At 40.3% G+C, this 17,782-nt stretch overlaps 1 protein-coding gene across 16 annotated transcripts in view; it reads left to right on the top strand.

The window, feature by feature from the left end:
• The window catches only part of NRG1 (neuregulin 1), a 458,532-nt gene that overhangs the window by 419,849 nt on the left and 20,901 nt on the right, over positions 1–17,782 (top strand). For 13 of the 16 annotated variants that reach the window (XM_061455023.1, XM_061455024.1, XM_061455017.1 and 10 more), the window contains 2 exons: positions 7,063–7,192; positions 13,863–13,921. In XM_061455023.1, coding sequence (XP_061311007.1) covers positions 7,063–7,192; positions 13,863–13,921 — 189 coding nt within the window. Of the gene's footprint in view, positions 1–7,062; positions 7,193–13,145; positions 13,214–13,862; positions 13,922–17,782 lie in introns of those variants that run through there. The other 3 variants (XM_061455014.1, XM_061455018.1, XM_061455028.1) reach the window with 2 other exon arrangements.

Genomic DNA, 17,782 nt, shown 5'->3' on the forward strand with positions numbered 1-17,782 from the left:
TGAGGTACATGAGAGTAAGGTCCCTTGTGATGGCATACATCTTGCCAAATGTATTACTAGTTGTTATGCATGGGCTCTGTCCCTGTTAGGAATTTCCAGCCCAATGAGTTATTGACATTACCTTGCTGCAGAGTGAGCGTGGAAAAGAGTAGGGTGAAGCCTCTTAAGCAAGGTGAGCCAGGAATCCTTTTCTACAGTTTATTTGGCCACTCAGGCTTTTCTGCATAGTGGGATGTTCTCCAGTGCAGCAAAGGACTTCACACTGGATAAAGTTCACAGTATCATGGCAGTTGCATTCATCTCCTTATCTGCTGTCTGTTAATCTAAGGCCTATAAGTTTTCAGACCCTCACACCCATTCCTGGCATTTTCAAGGTTGTATGAGAGTCCCCTAGTAGTAAAGGCACTTGCCTATCTGGCTGTCAGTTTAACATTCCTGGGCTTAGACGTATTTTTCCCGCACTGGTTCCGTCTATGTCTATTTCCTTTGCACTTCCTTTCTTTTCTTTTTTTCCTGCCCTTCTCCACCACACACACATTTTTTCTCCTGGGACCTTCTGGCCTGTCACTGCCTTGTGTCTTGCCATTCACATCTCCCCTCACCAGGTGGGGAATGTTTTCCAAAGGCTCTTGCAGACTTTTTGCAGACAGTTATCACATCACCCTGGAGTGAAAGTTGACATCTTTCATGTCTCAAAACCCAGTTTCAACAAGGTCTCTTCATGCACCCTTGCACTCTTCCACAACCCATGTTACCCCTTCTTTCTGAAAACTCTAGTGTTGTCAAGCAGTAATTGCATTTCCCCACTAACCCACGAGCTGTGTGTGTTTCTGCCAATCTTTCCTCCCATCTCAAAGTTAAATGAAGCAAATGAAAATTGTTCCCCGTCAGGCCATCTTTAACATGTGTCACCTCTTGACCCTCTGTGGTGAGCCAGATGCTGTGCAGGTCTTGAAGTCGCGCGCCTGCCAACTGGGTCAGTCTGTTGGCCTATCAGGGAGGAAGCCATCGGGTGGTGCAGCAAGCTGAAGCGTCTGTCTTCTGTTTTTCTTTCTTTCTTTTTTTTTCTTTTCTCTCTTTTTTTTTTTTTCTTTGGCTTTGCTTTGCTTTGCTAAGGTTGGATTAGTGAGGGGAAGCTGCCGCTCAGTCTGTGTCGTAGGGGAACTCTCGCTGGCTTGGTTCAAGAGTTTATGGGCTCTCAATCTTTCCTGAAGTTTCTATCTTGGAGGCCCAGTGATTTCCTGTTTCCTTCTTGCTGGCTCTGATCTTCATAGAGATAATGCCAAAGCAAGAAAGCACTGTCTTAGGGCCAGAGAGTAAATCTACTAACTTGCATGCGCTTAATTCCAGCTGCTAGCAAAACAGCAGGCTCCTTAAACAATCCTCTGTGAAAGTCCCAGGAAGCTGCTACATTGCGAAGACAGAGCTTAAAAACTTTTGTAACTAGATTGAACAGCCAGTTTAAGGTATTACATCACCAGAGTAAGAAATTCTAAGCAGCCCCATGAAATAGATCATAAATTCCTCCTATAGAGATCTGGATTTATTCCTTTTTTTCTCTGATGTTCACACACTGGTGTTTGTAGTGTTTTAAAACATAGTATGTTCAAAGCTGCATGGATGCAGTTTCAGCTCTGAAGCCATTAAATATGAAGGGCATGAAACACATCCTTCTACACACCTGGTAATATGGAAATTCTTGTCTGTTCAGAAAGGGGTTAGGTTCTGATTATTCTCAGGTTTTGCTTTCTGTTCTCCTTGAAGTTACCCATATAGGTTTTGTTGCACACAGTTATGCTAGAGCCAACAGTTTTAATTTTTCAGTGCAGTAGAGAAATGCCAAGGTTTTCTGCAATCACAAATACTTTGCAAATCAATCAATCAGGCTATCAGGGAAGTTGAAGTATGCTGAAGAGGCTCAGTACTCAGTGGGAAGAAAACAGATGGTTTACCTAAGACATAGAAGGGTTAAGTGCTACAGCCAGCGGTACATGGGGAATCAATCTCCTCTGCAGATCAGGGCTGGACATCTTTAAACTGACCAGCAGCAAGTCAAGAGAGAACTGGATTGTGCTTCTAAAGAAATGACTGAGCTTTAAGGGAAGGAATGTGAGTTAGTAAAGCTGACTTACTTATGGTGTCACGTCAAAGCTCACTTGTGTCTGCTCTCTCTGCTCCTTCTCTCCCTCTGTCCCTCCTTCATTTCATGCAGGTCCCTTCCTCTTCCTTTGGCATGAGCTGCAGGTAGTCTTTGCTTAAGCCTTAATCTCAGAAAACATTGATAAGCAGAAGTACTTGTTCTGTTCTTCCCCATTAATTTACTCCATTTGTTCACAAAAGGACACTGGAAGGCTCTTTTCCTCCAGTCAATTAGCTGGTGTATTTACATCCCGTAAGTGGCCTTTCAGTAAGAAGGAACTTCCTTTGTGCTGCAGCTGCAACTTCACTTTGTATCCATTTAGTCATAGATATCTCACTAGTCCCCTTGCACGACTTTGTGTCCTCTGATTTTACACCAGCTTTGCAGAAACTTAATTCAAAGAGGCATGGATACCATTCTGTTTAGGTTGCAAAGCCCTTTCCTCTCAGTCTGTACTCAGAGGACCCTTAGGGCTCCTCTCAGCAGACTGCCTCTCCAGTGCAGGGCCTGGGAGTCCTGCTGCCGCAGCTGCTGAGCTTCAGAGGGGGGTTTGGAAAGCAAGAGAGAGAAAGACTGCATTTTTCTGTTTCAGGACAAAAAAGGGTCAGAGATTCCCCAGGTAAGCTCAGAATTACATGAAGTTTTGTCTACTTAACACAAAATGTTCCTAAGGTATTTTCACAGCAGTAATTTGTGTTTTAGAGAGTAGTTTTTGAAAGGCAGAATAGCTTCTGTAGTGGCTTTGAATGGTTTCCATAGAGGGAAGCAGATCTCATTGTTTTTCATTGCCATGTGAAGATACACATTAGTGGAGACTGTGTTCATACTGGCTGCAGGTTTTCGGGTTTTTTTTTTGAGTGTAGTTTTTTCTGCCTTCAGGGAAGGAAAAGAAAAAAGGGTAGAGCATGCAGTGTTTTCAGATGTTATCTCATGCATGATATTTTCCAGTTTCATTACAGCATGTAATTTGGTCCTTTCACTAAGCCGGGGTTTAGTGTAGAACTCAGGAGAAAAACAGCTTTTCTACCTCATGCTTGTATAGCTGAAAAAAAAAAAAAAAAAAACCATAAAAGGAAGGAGGCATAAATTATGACTAGGTGAGTAAAGAGCACCACACAGCTACATGGTCTACAGCTGTGCTTTACCTCACCGCTGCCAATCATTCCCACTATACATCTTCCAACCCCATGTCTGCTAGAGATGTATGGAAAGGCAGTGTTTTAGGGCTAGTTATAGGATGTATGAAATGAGCTCCGATGAACACCTGCTCCCAAACACCACATTTCTTCCGTTATGTGGGTTTAAGTGAAACTCAAAACCATAGTTAGTGTTTCTTGTATTTAATTTGCAAAATAGACTTACAGTGCATGCCCAGAATACTGGCCATATGCCATAAAAAGTATGTGTCCTGTGCAAAGCAAAATTAAGATCAAAATTAACTCACTGGAGACTTTTTTCCTCCCCTCACCCCATGGAGTTTCCAAGCTCAGGCAGACTGGGACTACAGTGCCAGTGAATCAGTAATGCAGAGAAAATGCTCATGCAAGATTTATACAACAGTTTTGACCATGCGATGCCAAAAACGTGGGTAGAGGCACTCCTCACAAATATGTGTAAAGCCCTTGTATCATGAGATTATTCTGAGAGCTACAGATTATTCGCATCTCTAGTAATCAGTTCAGACCTATTGCTGCTTTCCAAAGCTCGCTTGCATCAGCTGGGCAATAGCTGTTACTGTGAAACTCCACTGTGATCTGCTTTTGATTGAGCTGCTGCTTAAAGAAAAAGCAGTAAACAAGGTGATGAAAACAATTACAGATAGCTACAAGCCCACCTGTTACTATCTACCTTCATAATTCAATTTAAAACATTCCATTAGCCAGTAGAGTAGTAAAATATTTTTTTGTTAGAAACATCACAGACAATATTCTTTTTTTTTTATTCCAAATTAATGCATTAGCTTTCTGAGCTCGAGGACATCCTCAGAGTGCCTGTCTCACTTGCAGGTTGAAGTCTTTTAGTAACTCAAAGTATACAATGGTGGATAGGCTATCAGCAGGGGTAAGCTTAATAGTGAGTTACCTCTTGAGATTCATGAGGCCTTAAAAATGCGCATTACTGTGTAGATGTAATTCATTCACCCACATTTATTACATCTTAGGCCGTTGTATGCTATAGCCTGTCACGTTAAGGCATCTTCTTTGGACTAGTAACCCAGTCTCCTTTAAAGCCAGGAAGACTGAAAGACCCTTCCACAAGGCAAATCTCCCCGTCCTAGGTGGCGATCAATCTATTGATATCAAACATAGATGACCCTTCACCGCTGAGCTGATGGCAGTCTGTTGGCCAGTCTTTTGTCAACATTGAGTGTAAAGTCCTGTTTGAACCGGTGCTAGCCAAAGGAGTGTCAGACTACTCTTAAAACATGACCCCTTTTCCTGCCTCTAGACAAGGCATATATTTATCCTGGTCTGAGAGGTTATAAATTGTGCTTTGAGGGGCCAGGAGAAAGGAATGTGTTATTACAAGGAATTAGTACTCCACGTTTGCATTTTCATTGGCACTTAGAGCTCCCAGTCAAGATCACGATCTGGATAGATGTGACACCATGGGTGGGTGCAACAGTGAGAAGCAGGAGGGAGCTTGAGTTTCAGAGGTCATGGGAGGGCTTTTCCTGGCCCATCAGAGAAGGGCACCCCATGCAAGCAAGGCATCACTGGAAGAAAGAGAAAGAAGCTGCTGTGTTGGTAGTTAATGGCAAAGGAAGGAAGGGATACAATATAGCTAAATCCACTCTGAAAATGGTGCCAGCCAAGGTGGCCCATTCTCCCAAGTGCTGAGTGCTAGAACTACAGTTTTACTTGGAAGATGATGGGAAACACATGAAAACCAAGTATGACAGGGACTGCCTCCTTCTAATTCTCAGAAAAAAGAACTTGAAATGCGTAAGTCGTATTTCTTGATAGCCAATCTGCTAAAAAAAAAACAAAACAAACAAACCTATGTTCTTTGGATTCAAAGTTTGCATCAAGTGGTAGAACATCACACATTGCCTACTACAAACAATGCCCCTTAGGTGCCTTCATGTTAGAAAAAGCTTTGACTATCAGACAAATTTTCTATAGGTGCTTGCAGCTTTCTAGACAGCTCCATTGGAATCAGTCAGTAGATACAAGCTTTGTTCCACCTCAGGATAGAAGCTGTCTTTCAGAAAGAAAAGTATTGGGATTTGTTCAGCACTGTAAAAAAATTTCTTACTTCTGTATGTCTGGAGATGGGTAAACAGAAACCTTGCAGGAATCTTTCCCCACTTGTTACAGATTAGAGGCAGCCGCTTCAGTTAGCTTTGGCGATTTAAAAATTAGGGTCTTATTCTCAAGAGTTTAAGCTTGTTTTGCAGTCATTGTAGGGAGACAGACCACCCATAGCGGGGATAAGTTGAGCTGCTTTCTGTGATCAGTGGAGAGCACCTTACAACTGAGCAATTCAGTTTTAGTCAGGTAACATCAAATTAAGCTAATAACATGACTGACTTGCCAGATACCACATGGCTCATCAGTGGCATGGCTCCTGAGCTGGGTACTGACTGGTGTACAGGCCTCAAGCATACATACCCTGATTTAGACCAAAACTTACCCAAACTAGGGGGCAGCCAGAGATTTTCATTTGAGGCTGCAGCTGCAGCCTAGCAGGTACCTGTCTGACCTGGTTTTAACTCAACTTATGGAAGTAGTTTTGCAAGCACAGAGTAGCATTGAGGATCTGAGGACGTAATACTGTCTCCCCATAAACCACTGTGGCAGTTAACTAGTTTAGGGCAACCTCAGATAGATTCACCATACTCTAGCAGTTACCAGCAATGACTATAGCTGATAGCACTGTTTCTCCTACTGTACTGCTCCTTGCTCAGAGTACTGTACTTTGCTCAAAGTATTTGCTTGACAGACTGCTTGGGCAAATCCTAATGCTGAGATTTCTCATCCTACCATGGCAGCCTCCTGGGTTTTCTAACCAAACCATGCTCCTGCCTTCTCCAGGTATTCCCTAAACACAGCAGGGAGTAAGCTAAGAAACACTGCAGTTTTCTGCAGTGGTACTTCCACTTTTTAACAGTGGTACTTCTATTTAATAGCAATTTAGACGCCTAATGGTGTCTAGCAGCATTGGTAGCCCAAACTGCTAATAATTCAAGCCCATCTCCAGGAGATGCTAGGTTGGCCTACTGATAAAAGTCTCCTGTGGACACAAGGATAGCAATTGTACACACACAAGAAAGGATGATGCCTTCAGCCCCCTTGTCCTCTGCCTCCCTAAGAGTCGAAGCAGAACAGCCACAGCTCTCTCTTACAAGCAAGGGAAGAGGTATTCAGCATTCAGCTGATCACCCTCTCCCCTGGGAAGAAAGCAGTGTCTGGACCAAGGGGTTCAGTCCTGAGAGACTGGATCAGCACAGGGTCTCAGGTTAAGCTCCAATGAAAAACAACTACTTCAAGATAATGCCAGGAAGAAACCTCATCCAAGGCCACATTTTATTGGGCACTGTATCAGCAGCCTGTAATGATTCTCACACCCCAAAATCAATTGAATGCAATTAACATAATATAACTAACCGCACATAAATTCCACATTCTCAATTAAATAAATGTGTGTTGAAGAAATTCAAGGTCACTTGATGGACAGTGAAATCCTCCCTTTTTCCCAGGCTGTATGTGGGGTAGCCTATCTCTGAGGTATGTATTTAAACTCCACTCCCTCTGTCAATCAACAACATACGGAGTTAGATAGCTGCAGCAGACAGGGAGTTCAGAGGGCTTGTCAGATCCTCCTTGACCTTACTTCTTTCCTCACACAGAAGTACATTTTCCAGTCAGGAAGTAAAACTAAGCTATTCTGATCTATATTTTCACTCTTGTCTTTTCCAGCTACTTCTACATCTACAACTGGGACAAGTCATCTCACAAAATGTGACATAAAGCAGAAAGCCTTCTGTGTAAATGGGGGAGAGTGCTACATGGTTAAAGACCTCCCGAACCCCCCAAGATACCTGTGCAGGTAAGAAAACCTATTTGCTTACTTTGGTGGAGCCATCAGGTTCCAGAAATGCTTTTTCTTTAAAGGAGCACCTGAACCAATCTCTTTTCCTGTACTTGTGGCATTAGATATTTCTTCATTTTTAAGGACGTTGATGTGAAAGTAACCTAGCAAGAGCAACCTCTGTGTTCTACATATGAGGTATAAAAGAGGCTAACTGGGAAAACTTCCCACGTGATACTGCCACAGCAAGCCCCATTGATGTTAACATGGCGCGAAGTAGCACAACTTGAGCCTCACATTAAAAATAATGAAATAGATACTGCAAATAGCAAAAAAAGATGCGTGGATAACTGCATTGGGTAAATACCCTTTATACAGGACAAACTGGTTATTTATATTTTGTGCTGTAGTGACTAAACACTTTCTTAAGAGACCAGATTCATGACTGGACTTCTTGCTTTTGTGTTTAATTATATAAAACACAACAAATATGATGGTAATTGATGGAGGTTAATATTTTGTGTGAGGATCTTGATTCTGGAAGTCATATGAGTTTATTTTGAAGGGTGTGCGTGTGCACCATTCTTAAGTCCTGGCCTGTGCTGTATTGGGCTGTTGCAATAGCCCACTATGTTGGAGAACATCCATGGAGAGCTACAGCACTGTAATTCATATCCTGCCTGGTAGTGTTTACCTCTGGAGCTGAGCTAGTCATAGTGAGTTACTGCTTCCCTCTGACTTAAGAGGAAAGTTAACATTTAAACCGTGGGAAATGAACGTGATATCTAGCAGGACCGAGTGGAAAGGGGTCACTTTTGTGAGGATATTGCTGTTTTTCAGACAGAGAAAAGACAATGGTCATTAAAGACTGTCACCTACTGTAACTCTTCTGGAATTAAAAGTCAAAAAACTCTAATTGTAAAGATGAGTCTGTAAAGCTCTATGATGCTTAATAAAACAAACAAACAAACAAAACCCAAGCTCCACAATGTTTTGCTTTACTTGTGAGTGCTCTTGGTTTTGTAGAAGGATGTTAGGTGCACTTTATGAGCTTTGTTTTGCTTTGGTTTTTCACAGATTGCTCTGTTGCTGAAAGTGATGAATATTTCATTGATTTTAGAATCATTTTTAGCTAAAGTGAATATGGAAAAGTTACTGGCTCTGGTGGCATGGTTTCTTTTTTGAGAGAGAAAGAGAAAGATTTGTGTTAAATTTCCATAATCATTATAAGCAAGCAGTACAAGATGAGCAGTTTGCTATGACTCTCCAGGGAATGTACAAGAGCTTACCTATCTGTTTTGACTTCATATGCAAACACTGCTCAGAAAACTCCAGGGCAGCAGAGCTAGGCATCTAGCAGACTTGCTAATAATTTACATTGTCTTGACAGATTCAGAGGTACAGGGACTTTTTATTTATTAAATTCAAAAATCTGACCATGTTTGCTCTTTGGTGCTATAGATCGGCTAACTTTTTAATTAAATGTCTCAGAGACACTTGAAGTGGGGATCTTTTCCCCCTCTTGTAGTCAAGAAATAACCTTTAATTCCGAGGCTGGAGTTGAAAAAAAAGGCATTTCCTAAATTTGGCAGATGTGCCTCTCTCTGGGTGGTCCAAGACCTATTTGGAAAAAGAATCAGAGCTGTAAAATCAGAGAGAGTGAATCTCATTTGCAGTAAGTCAGTGGAAAAGGATTCTTATCCTGAGGATAGTCAGGGCCACTGGCATTTTACAGGGCCTTTTGCTATGCACTCTAATACTTGCCAGAATTGAAACTTTATGTTGTGTAGCAAAACAGGACATAATACAGCAACGTAAGTGAGAGTACTTGAAAGTGGGTGTACTGGGAAACTGAAGAGACAAAATACGGTTCTCTTCTTATTTCATTAAAAATACAGATGTCTACTTTTAATTCTAGTATTCCAGCGTTAATTAAAATAAGTATCTAACCAGTACACATTGCCTTCATTGTTCTGAGAAAATAAATCTTCCCCCAGAACATGCCTGTGGAAACAGAATGCCTGAAATATGGTACTTGCTCTTCATATTTCTGCCTCAGTAGCAAGTTCACATTTTTCCATATGGTCCATCTGTTGAGAGCAAAAACAAAATTTCTAAAGCATGAGCCATATCATTCTAAATTGGTTTTATCCCTAACCAAAAAAAAACATGACTCAGATTCACAATAACCATGGAATTTTCCAAGTGATATCTCAAGTTATTAAAAAAAAAAGGGAGCTCCTAAATCTATCTTCTATTAAAATCTAGCTATGTATTAAAAATACAAAAAAAAAAAGTGTTATGTAAAATATATGTATTATGATCAACTGGATCAGATTTTCCCCTCATGGATGCTGGTGTAAACTTCAAGGAAATTCCCTGCTTTCAAGAGGCAACCATTTGAAGCACTCAAGAAACATGTGAAGGCTTAGTAATGCATGTACAGCAACACCTATGATAGCATGTATGTTCTCTCCATGTATTTTAATTATGCCCTCAGACTGAACAAAACAATCTCAAAATATGAAAGATGAAAAAGGAAGCTATGAGACTACTTAAATAAACTATTGTATAAAACTGTCAGAAGTTTCATAGGAACATGGGTCACATCTTGGAAATGTCATAGACTTTCGAAGTTTGGACGTTGTTGGCTTCCTATGAGACTGAGGTACCTAAGTCATTTCTATTCCGTTGAAAATGTGTCCCCAAGTTCCCTGAAGACCAAAAAAAAAAAAACCAACCAAACAGATAGCTTCTTCAATAAATACAAAATTAAGACCAGAATTCCTAGTGTTTGCTTCTTACGTGAAGAAAAACTCATATGAATGTAATATCCATTACGTTTTTTTAGAGTGGTTTTTTTGAAGTATCCTATCAGGAAAGCCTTGCTGGTCTCACTAATTGATTCCTTACTGACAGAGATCATCTTTCTAGTCCTTTCAGTGTTACTGAAGAAATTATTTTACATCCAAATTTCACTGTATGAAAATAATGCTTCTCTCTAACAGAAAGATGCTGCTATTTTTCTTAATAGCAAAAGAGTGAATTACAGACTTTTTAATGATATGGCCATTTTCTATATCCATCGTCATGTAAAGGCCTTGGTGGAATAGAAATTGATGGAACATTCTTAACAGCAGCAGAAAGAGGAAATTTGTTTCCATAATACTAGAAAAAGTTCCAGAGATTCATTCAACAAGCTGGATGGAAATAATAGTTCTGACTTACTTAGGCTATGAAATGGATTACTAAATATGGAAGTACACTGTACTTCACATGGAGAAAAACATTCTCCCATAATGTATTTGCTTATAAGCAGTGGAGGAAATGGAAATGTGAGGTCCTCATCCATTCAACCATTCCTCTCCTGCCAAAACCCAGTTTGATGACATGCATTCAGTGCAAATACCGCTCTTTGCAACTACTGTGTGTAGAGTGTGTGTAGAGCAAAAAGCAATCATATTAGTATATGTGTTTTAGTATTGTGGTTTCATCCAGTTAATGCAATAAATAAATAGACCAAGTAGTCCTTTTTAGGCAGAAAGGAAATGATAAGGCTTTCACAGCACAAATGTCTATTGCTGCTTGTGTTGCTTCACTCCAAACTTCGATAGAATCATAAATGAAAATGGTACACGGGTAATGAACTAGGAAGGACAGACTCAACAAGAAATAACATCTGGAAACTCAAGGTTTTTGAAAATCACACTGTTCCAAGCTGTTTGTAAAAGCACAGTCCACAGTAAACAATCCACCAAACAGCCATGGAAACAGTGTTGCAGTGTATATCTGAGCAACAGCATGTCTTCAGCATTTACACGTAATCATAAGCGGACAGGCATCATCTCGGTTGTCGTGTTGGCTGGCCCACCCTGGACCGTTCTCAGTGGCAGGTGCTGTAGTCCATTTGCTGACAAGGTTTCAGAGCGAGTATAAATGCACCTGAGCTGTTTTCAGCACCATGTCAACAGGGCTGATCCTCCCTGCTCTGTCTGGAAGAGATTTCATCATTGTCTACACCAGTATTCAAGTTGTTTTCATCACCTCCACAGCTGCAACCAACATCTGAAAACAAGCACAGAGTAAGCAACTGCCACTGGCCAGTGAGAGGAGCAAAGCCTGAGGCTTTTAATCGACAGCATGTTCACTGGGATTGTGTAGGGCTCAGCCTGAAAAACAAGATGTAGAGGTCCCTGTGAAGTGAAAGCCAACACAGCTGTAAATGCCATCTTGCCAGGGATGGGTATTAAACAACATCACAATAGTGCAAAATAAAACTGGAATCACAGGGGTAGAACATTTTTACTCTTATTTAGTACCACAAGTCAAAATGTCTTCTATCAAAGGCATTTTGCCTTCCCTTAGAGAGGCAAAAAGTATTCTATCATGTCCAGCAATATCACCTTTTCATGAAGTTACCTGTTGCATTTTTCTCAACTGAATATATCTGTGGAGACTAGGATCTCTCTAGGGTACTTACCAAAAGGTGTGACCTTGTCTCTGAAGAACATAAAATCCATTCCTTTGTAAACAAATATATTACAGCAAATCAGCTCCAAAGAATCATCTGCAGAACCTCAAAATAGACCTTGATTTTACAAAAATAATTCCTGCATGTTTTACTTGAACAAGATACTAGTGTTTATGCCTGACACTGGTCCTCTGCCAAAGTGATTTTCTGGAAATCCCACTTGTACAACGGCAGCATCCCTCACCTTAGGGCTAGAAACAATTGTGGAACAATGGAATTTGAAAAATCAGGACAGCTTTCAGTGCACATGAAACTTGGACGGACAGAAGAGGTGGAAGATTTTTCTGAGCAACATGCATTTGCAAGTAAGAAGGATCTTTGGCCCCTGGCAAGTAAATGATGAAGCAATTGGAAAAGAAGACTAGCACCAGATTGGTAGCAGGATTAAAAAAGGAGATGATTCTTGTGCCATGACAGACTCATAGAGAACGTAAGACATGCAATGCAAGTGAGATGTATTCAGGAAAGCACATATCAGGTAATTTCAGGTTTCACACTGAATAAGAGAGGATAGAAGAAGGAGAAGGAAAGAAGATTGAAATCTATAGATGTTTAGTGTGGTGGACAGTAATTCACACATTTGAACTGCAGGAGCCTGCATTGCTATAGTGATCTTTTGGGAGCCTGAGCTCTGCCCCAAAATGGAGAATAAAGGTGCAGGAAGAATTGACACCCAGCAGCTGAAAAGACAGGCAAAGCACAGAAGAGAAATTCCTTCACTGTGATCAAGGGGGAAGCTGCACCAAAGTTTGCTGCAGAATTGGTTATGAACTGCAAGGGCGGACAGCAACGGGGCTTCAAATTTAGAGACCACCTTTGCCTTCTGATCTTCCTTATTGGCCAGACTGACTATTTTTTCATCTGTCAGCCATGTTGAATATACTTCCTGCCTTGGAATCTGAGTTTGTCTTCTCACTTTTTGGATCATTTTTTTTTTCTGTAATTGCTGCTTTAACTATTCCACTTCAAAGGAAATTACTGGAAGACACAAGATGTTATTACAGAAGTAGGGAAATCATGGTATTTTCGTAGATTTTATGTGACTGGCGAAAGCAACAGTGTAAATTGCTGTTTTCCACTGCTTTGCAAATTTAGAAAAAACTTACTCTGGTGCCTTCATGCGCTGGAATAAACCATGAGTTGATATACATTTTTGCTAGTCTTGATTCTTCTTTTTCTTCTTTTTTTTCAAAACAGACGAGCAAAAAGAATTCTTAGATTTTGATATTTTTTTTTTCCTCTGGTGGATTTTTACTATAAATTTTGCAAAGTGTTGTGTTCTGGAAAGTTTACACTTTCTTGCCCCTTTTCTGATCATTTTTTTCTAACACCTAACCAGGAGGTCACTTAGTGCACTCCCATCTCAATAGGCCAGGAGATGTGAGTCTGTTAGTGCAGTGGTTTTAGTGTACTTTTGCTTATCACGTTTTTGCCCTTTAGGTGCCAACCTGGATTCACTGGAGCAAGATGTACTGAAACTCTGCCCATGAAAATCCAAAACCAAGAAAGTATGTTAAAATAATCTGAACTTTGCTTTCTTCCCCAACTACAGCAACAAAATCAATAGTACTTGGTGTTTTCACAGTTCAGCTGGAACTGGCCTCTATGCACTAATATATGACCTGATTCTCTAAAGTGAAATCTGTACACCATGGCATTATTGACCTCCAAAATGTTTCTCATTTGTATGATTTTTGATCTCTCCATCCGTTCACAGATGCATTTGCATTGCACACACCAGCAGCTTTCTTGTTTGTGAGACTGCTGTGAAGTGCAACCCCAAAAGAGCAAACTCACGGAGATGAGTGGTGTGTCCTCGCTGCCTTGTTGAAAGTGCATCCTAAAAGCAATTTGGGAATTTGGAATGGTGAATTTCTGCCTTGAAACATCTTGAAACACACTTTGATCTGGATTGGTTTGGTTCAGCTGGCTTTTCGGGGCGGGGGGGGGGTATTTCTTTTCATTTCCACAGAGCAAATGAGTTGCTCTCAGCATCTTGAGCCATTTTGACATGCTAAACCGAGATTCAGTTTCTGAAAGTGAACTCACCAAGTCATACCAGTTCACACTGACGGAGCTTCTTTCTTAGCATATATTCACCTCTTCTCTTTTCTCTGTTTTTTCTGTACCATTTTTTTTGTTTGTTTTTCCTCTCAGGTGCCCAAATGAATTTACTGGTGATCGCTGCCAAAACTACGTAATGGCCAGCTTCTACAGTACGTCCACTACCTTTCTGTCTGTGCCGCAGTAGAAGCATGCTCAGTCGGTGCTGCTTTCTTGTCGCTGCATCTTTCCTCCAATTATTTATTTTTAATCAATAACTAGATTTGTTGCCTAAGGCCTAATATTGATTGTCTCTGCCTGTTGCATGAAAATGATAACAAAAAGCAATTGCAATACTCTCCTGGATTGTTTGACATTGAGGTTATGGGGAAATGAGAGACTTAGGAACATTGTAAAAGTAACACTGAATGGTGTGATATGGACTCCCCACTGACATCAAGCAGTAAAAGTGAAAAAAAGGTGTTTTGAAAGTCTCACATTCTATTTACCACAAAAAGTTTATGAATCTTTGTAGAGGGTAGAACTCCCCCAGCAAAGGGAAACGTAGCTAATCCTCTGCTTGCATATGAGGTTTGTACTCAGACCTACAAGTTAAAGGTAATTGACGTGCTTACATTGGTTCTAATGTGCACATGCCAAACAGGATCTAAATATTCATCCTCCTCGTTGTCCAAGTTTCAGGGCAAAAAGACACAGAAAGAAAAAGAAAAGGGGGAGAGATGGCATAAACAATGGGGTCTGACATACTTATTTGTGGCTAACAGATGCAAGAGATCAAGTATTTCAGAGCCAGATTAATTGGCCAAAGATATTTACTAGGCAGACACACATAAACACAGACTCGCATCAACCGTAGAGGACACTATGTAAGACTGCTGGTAGAATCAGCACTGCAGTCACATAAACTGCACCCCCTCATAAGTACAGAGGGATGGGTTAATTATTATTACTTGTCAGGGAGGAAACAGAAAGTACACTGAGTATTTATTTTATCTTATTGGCTATAGCAAAGTCAAAGGTAACAGGTAAGAAAATCGCTTAGATCTTACATTTTAACGCATGTGTACCATTCATAATTAATTGTCTCTGGCATCTGAATGTACTATGATCTAAAAGCAATATTATAGGAACTGGTTTTTTGATGGATTACTTGCCATCACAGATTTCAGAGGCTGTAGGCTAGCTTAATTTAATTTCCATTAGTATATAGGACAAAAAGCAGTTTAGCATGTGCTGGACATTTTGGAGCCTGAAGATATGCATAGGTTTTCTCTTATAATGATGGATGAAAAATGTCCATACATAATTCATACTGCCCATCAAGGAAGCTACCCATGTAAATCTCAAGGGTGCTGACTAGAGACCAGACCTTCCAGCACTCAAGTGTGTATTTTATGGCCTGTTTTAAAAGCTTTATTGGTGTGAGTTATTTTTAAAATGCCTCTGGTAACTATGGATTTGAAATTCTTTACGCTGTTACAGTGTTTAAGTTTACCATACATTAGATTTAAATGGCCTTTTCTGTGTATTACGGTAAAAAGTGCAGTTAAGCTTATCTTAGAAGCATCATTTAAAAGGAGGTTGTGTAAAAACATAAGATCAATTGTTTGTTGCTGAGTTTGCTCTGAAAACTGGAAGAATTCTATGTTGACTACAAATTCATTTTTCTGCCCATGGAAAAAAAGAAAAACAGGTTTAGGTGGGGTTTCCCTTATTAGTTTTTCACTTTCTAACTCTTTGGGATTTTAAAAGAAATTTTGGGGCAGTAGATATTTCATGAAGTTACATCCATGGAAAAGGCATAGATGCCCTTGCCTCGCTGCAAGTTATGCTCATCTGCAAGTCCTTAAGTTAGTCCAGTACTGTTCTCCTTGAAATGCACTGGAAGGAGAGCACACCACTAGTGTCCTAGGCTACTTTGAGAGCCCCAACAATGGCTGTGAGACTCCAGCACTTCTGCCTAGCCTGTGTCTGCAGTATAACAGATGTCTTAAACTGCTGCAAGTCTGAAGTGACACTTTTGGAAAGGGTCCAGCGAGGGTAGATATAAATAAAAAATAATCATCGAGGAACCATTTGTATGACTTTTTATTACTACAGCCAACACCAACCAGAGCAGACAGTTAAAAAAAGGGACTTAGAATGAGAGTTATTTTCAGACAAATATTGCATTTGGGGCTTAAAGCCAGGCTCATATTTTGCACCAAGTGGTGCGGATAATTAACTTAGCTCTGTAGATGCAGCTTTTGCAAAGTTCAGAGCAAATTGAGATGTTAAAGAGCCTAAGTGCCAATAGGAAACAAAAGTGTGCATGTAAACTATACAGTACTATCTAATTTTACTTGCTTTCCAAAGGTGTTTCTATAGGCTGGCTTTTTGCTGCAGCGGTTTTGACATTGAGGCTCACTGTCCACCATTGGTTCATAATACACCAGAAGGTGGTCCCCAAAAGTGTTGCAAAAATGCAACTGTTCCATGCAGATATATTAGCTATATTTGAATGTTCATGTATTCACTAATTTTTATGTAGCTATGCGTTGAGAACTCTTATGGCAATACTGCAGAATGGTCTTTGAGACAAGAAACATTGGTGGAGCCTTAGGTTGGTAGAAAGTTGATGAAGCTTCTCTAGAGCATAATCATAGGTAAAGTCTTTGCCCTTCTAAATGCCCCAGATCAGCCAAGAATGACACCCAAAGGGCCAACTGACTTGCATACCTCACTAGTTAACAGTTATATATATATTGTGAACATAAAACAACTCATGGGGCATGCTGGGAGCTATCTTGGGCATGAATTGAATTAATGAATCTTACCTGAAATTTTCATTTTCTAGAGACCTTCAGCACCCTAAATTGTAGTCTTTACATGCTAAGACCAAGACTTCTAAATGACAGAGTTGAAAAATGTCATTGTCCATCTTCTGCTCAAGGTTAAAGATGACAGTATTTCACTATAAACAGCTCAGTTAATGCTCACTAAATTCTAAAAAAGCTGTGGTAGAATACTCTAATTAAGAAAGAATGTTCGTTATGCTTCTGAGACTCAAATCAGTTATAGGAAAACATTTTTACAGCCGCTACAGGACTTAACATCCTTTAACAGCTCAAAATTGATTTTTCAGCCTAAGTACCACTGAAATGATCCAAGACTTAGGATGCAAAATGGATGCTAAGCCTCAGGAAGAGATAACAGCATCCCACCCACTCAAACAGAATTTTCAGACATGCAGGAGTTTTGCTCTGTGATAGTTTGGACTTAGTTTCAATTCAATTTACATAAAAAAGGAACTTTTTTTAGAATTTGTTGTTACCCACAAAACACATTTAGTGAGAAAATTAAACAATGACTTGTAAGAAACATGGCACCTTGATACATTAGAGGTGAAACTGGTCTCCCTGGACCTCTGTGCTGCTGCAGTTGATCCAAATGGGCTCTTTGCTTGTCAGGTGCAAGGTCTCCATTCAAGCCTGCAGCTGTGCTCACCCCTCGCTGGACAGCACCATGTCCTCAGGCTACCCACCCAGCCCTAAAGAGTAACCACACCAAAATCTTGGGTGCCTAGCAGCTGTGGCACATCACACCTGAGCAGCGCATGCAGTCCTGGAGGACCCGTTCCAGCATTTTCAGGCATCACACTCTTGTTCTGTAGGTCCTGGACCCCAACATGCTACCATGAGCTGCAGCTGTTACTTTCTGGGAAAAAAAAAAAAAATAAAATGCTTCCCAAGCAATTTTTCTTCCAACACTGCACCCACAAAAATCAAATCCACAATGAAAATTGAGTTGTTAAAAATAATTATTTGCATTTCTTCTTAGAGCACCTGGACAAATATCCAATAGAAACCACATTGCTAATCAAAAATTATGAAACAATATTGGTTTAAATAGTAAAAGATCAAAAATAATAACCTGTTTATAAAATGAGAAGCATCGGGATATGCTGCTTTCTTTTAGATCTAGGGGATGTAGCTAGGAATACCAAAGAAAAATAAGAGCTACATGACATCTAG

Source organism: Pezoporus flaviventris, unplaced genomic scaffold (assembly GCF_033815535.1).
Source record: "Pezoporus flaviventris isolate CSIRO_AGI_PZ_B2104156 unplaced genomic scaffold, CSIRO_AGI_Pfla_v1 ptg000018l, whole genome shotgun sequence".
Taxonomy (NCBI): domain Eukaryota; kingdom Metazoa; phylum Chordata; class Aves; order Psittaciformes; family Psittacidae; genus Pezoporus; species Pezoporus flaviventris.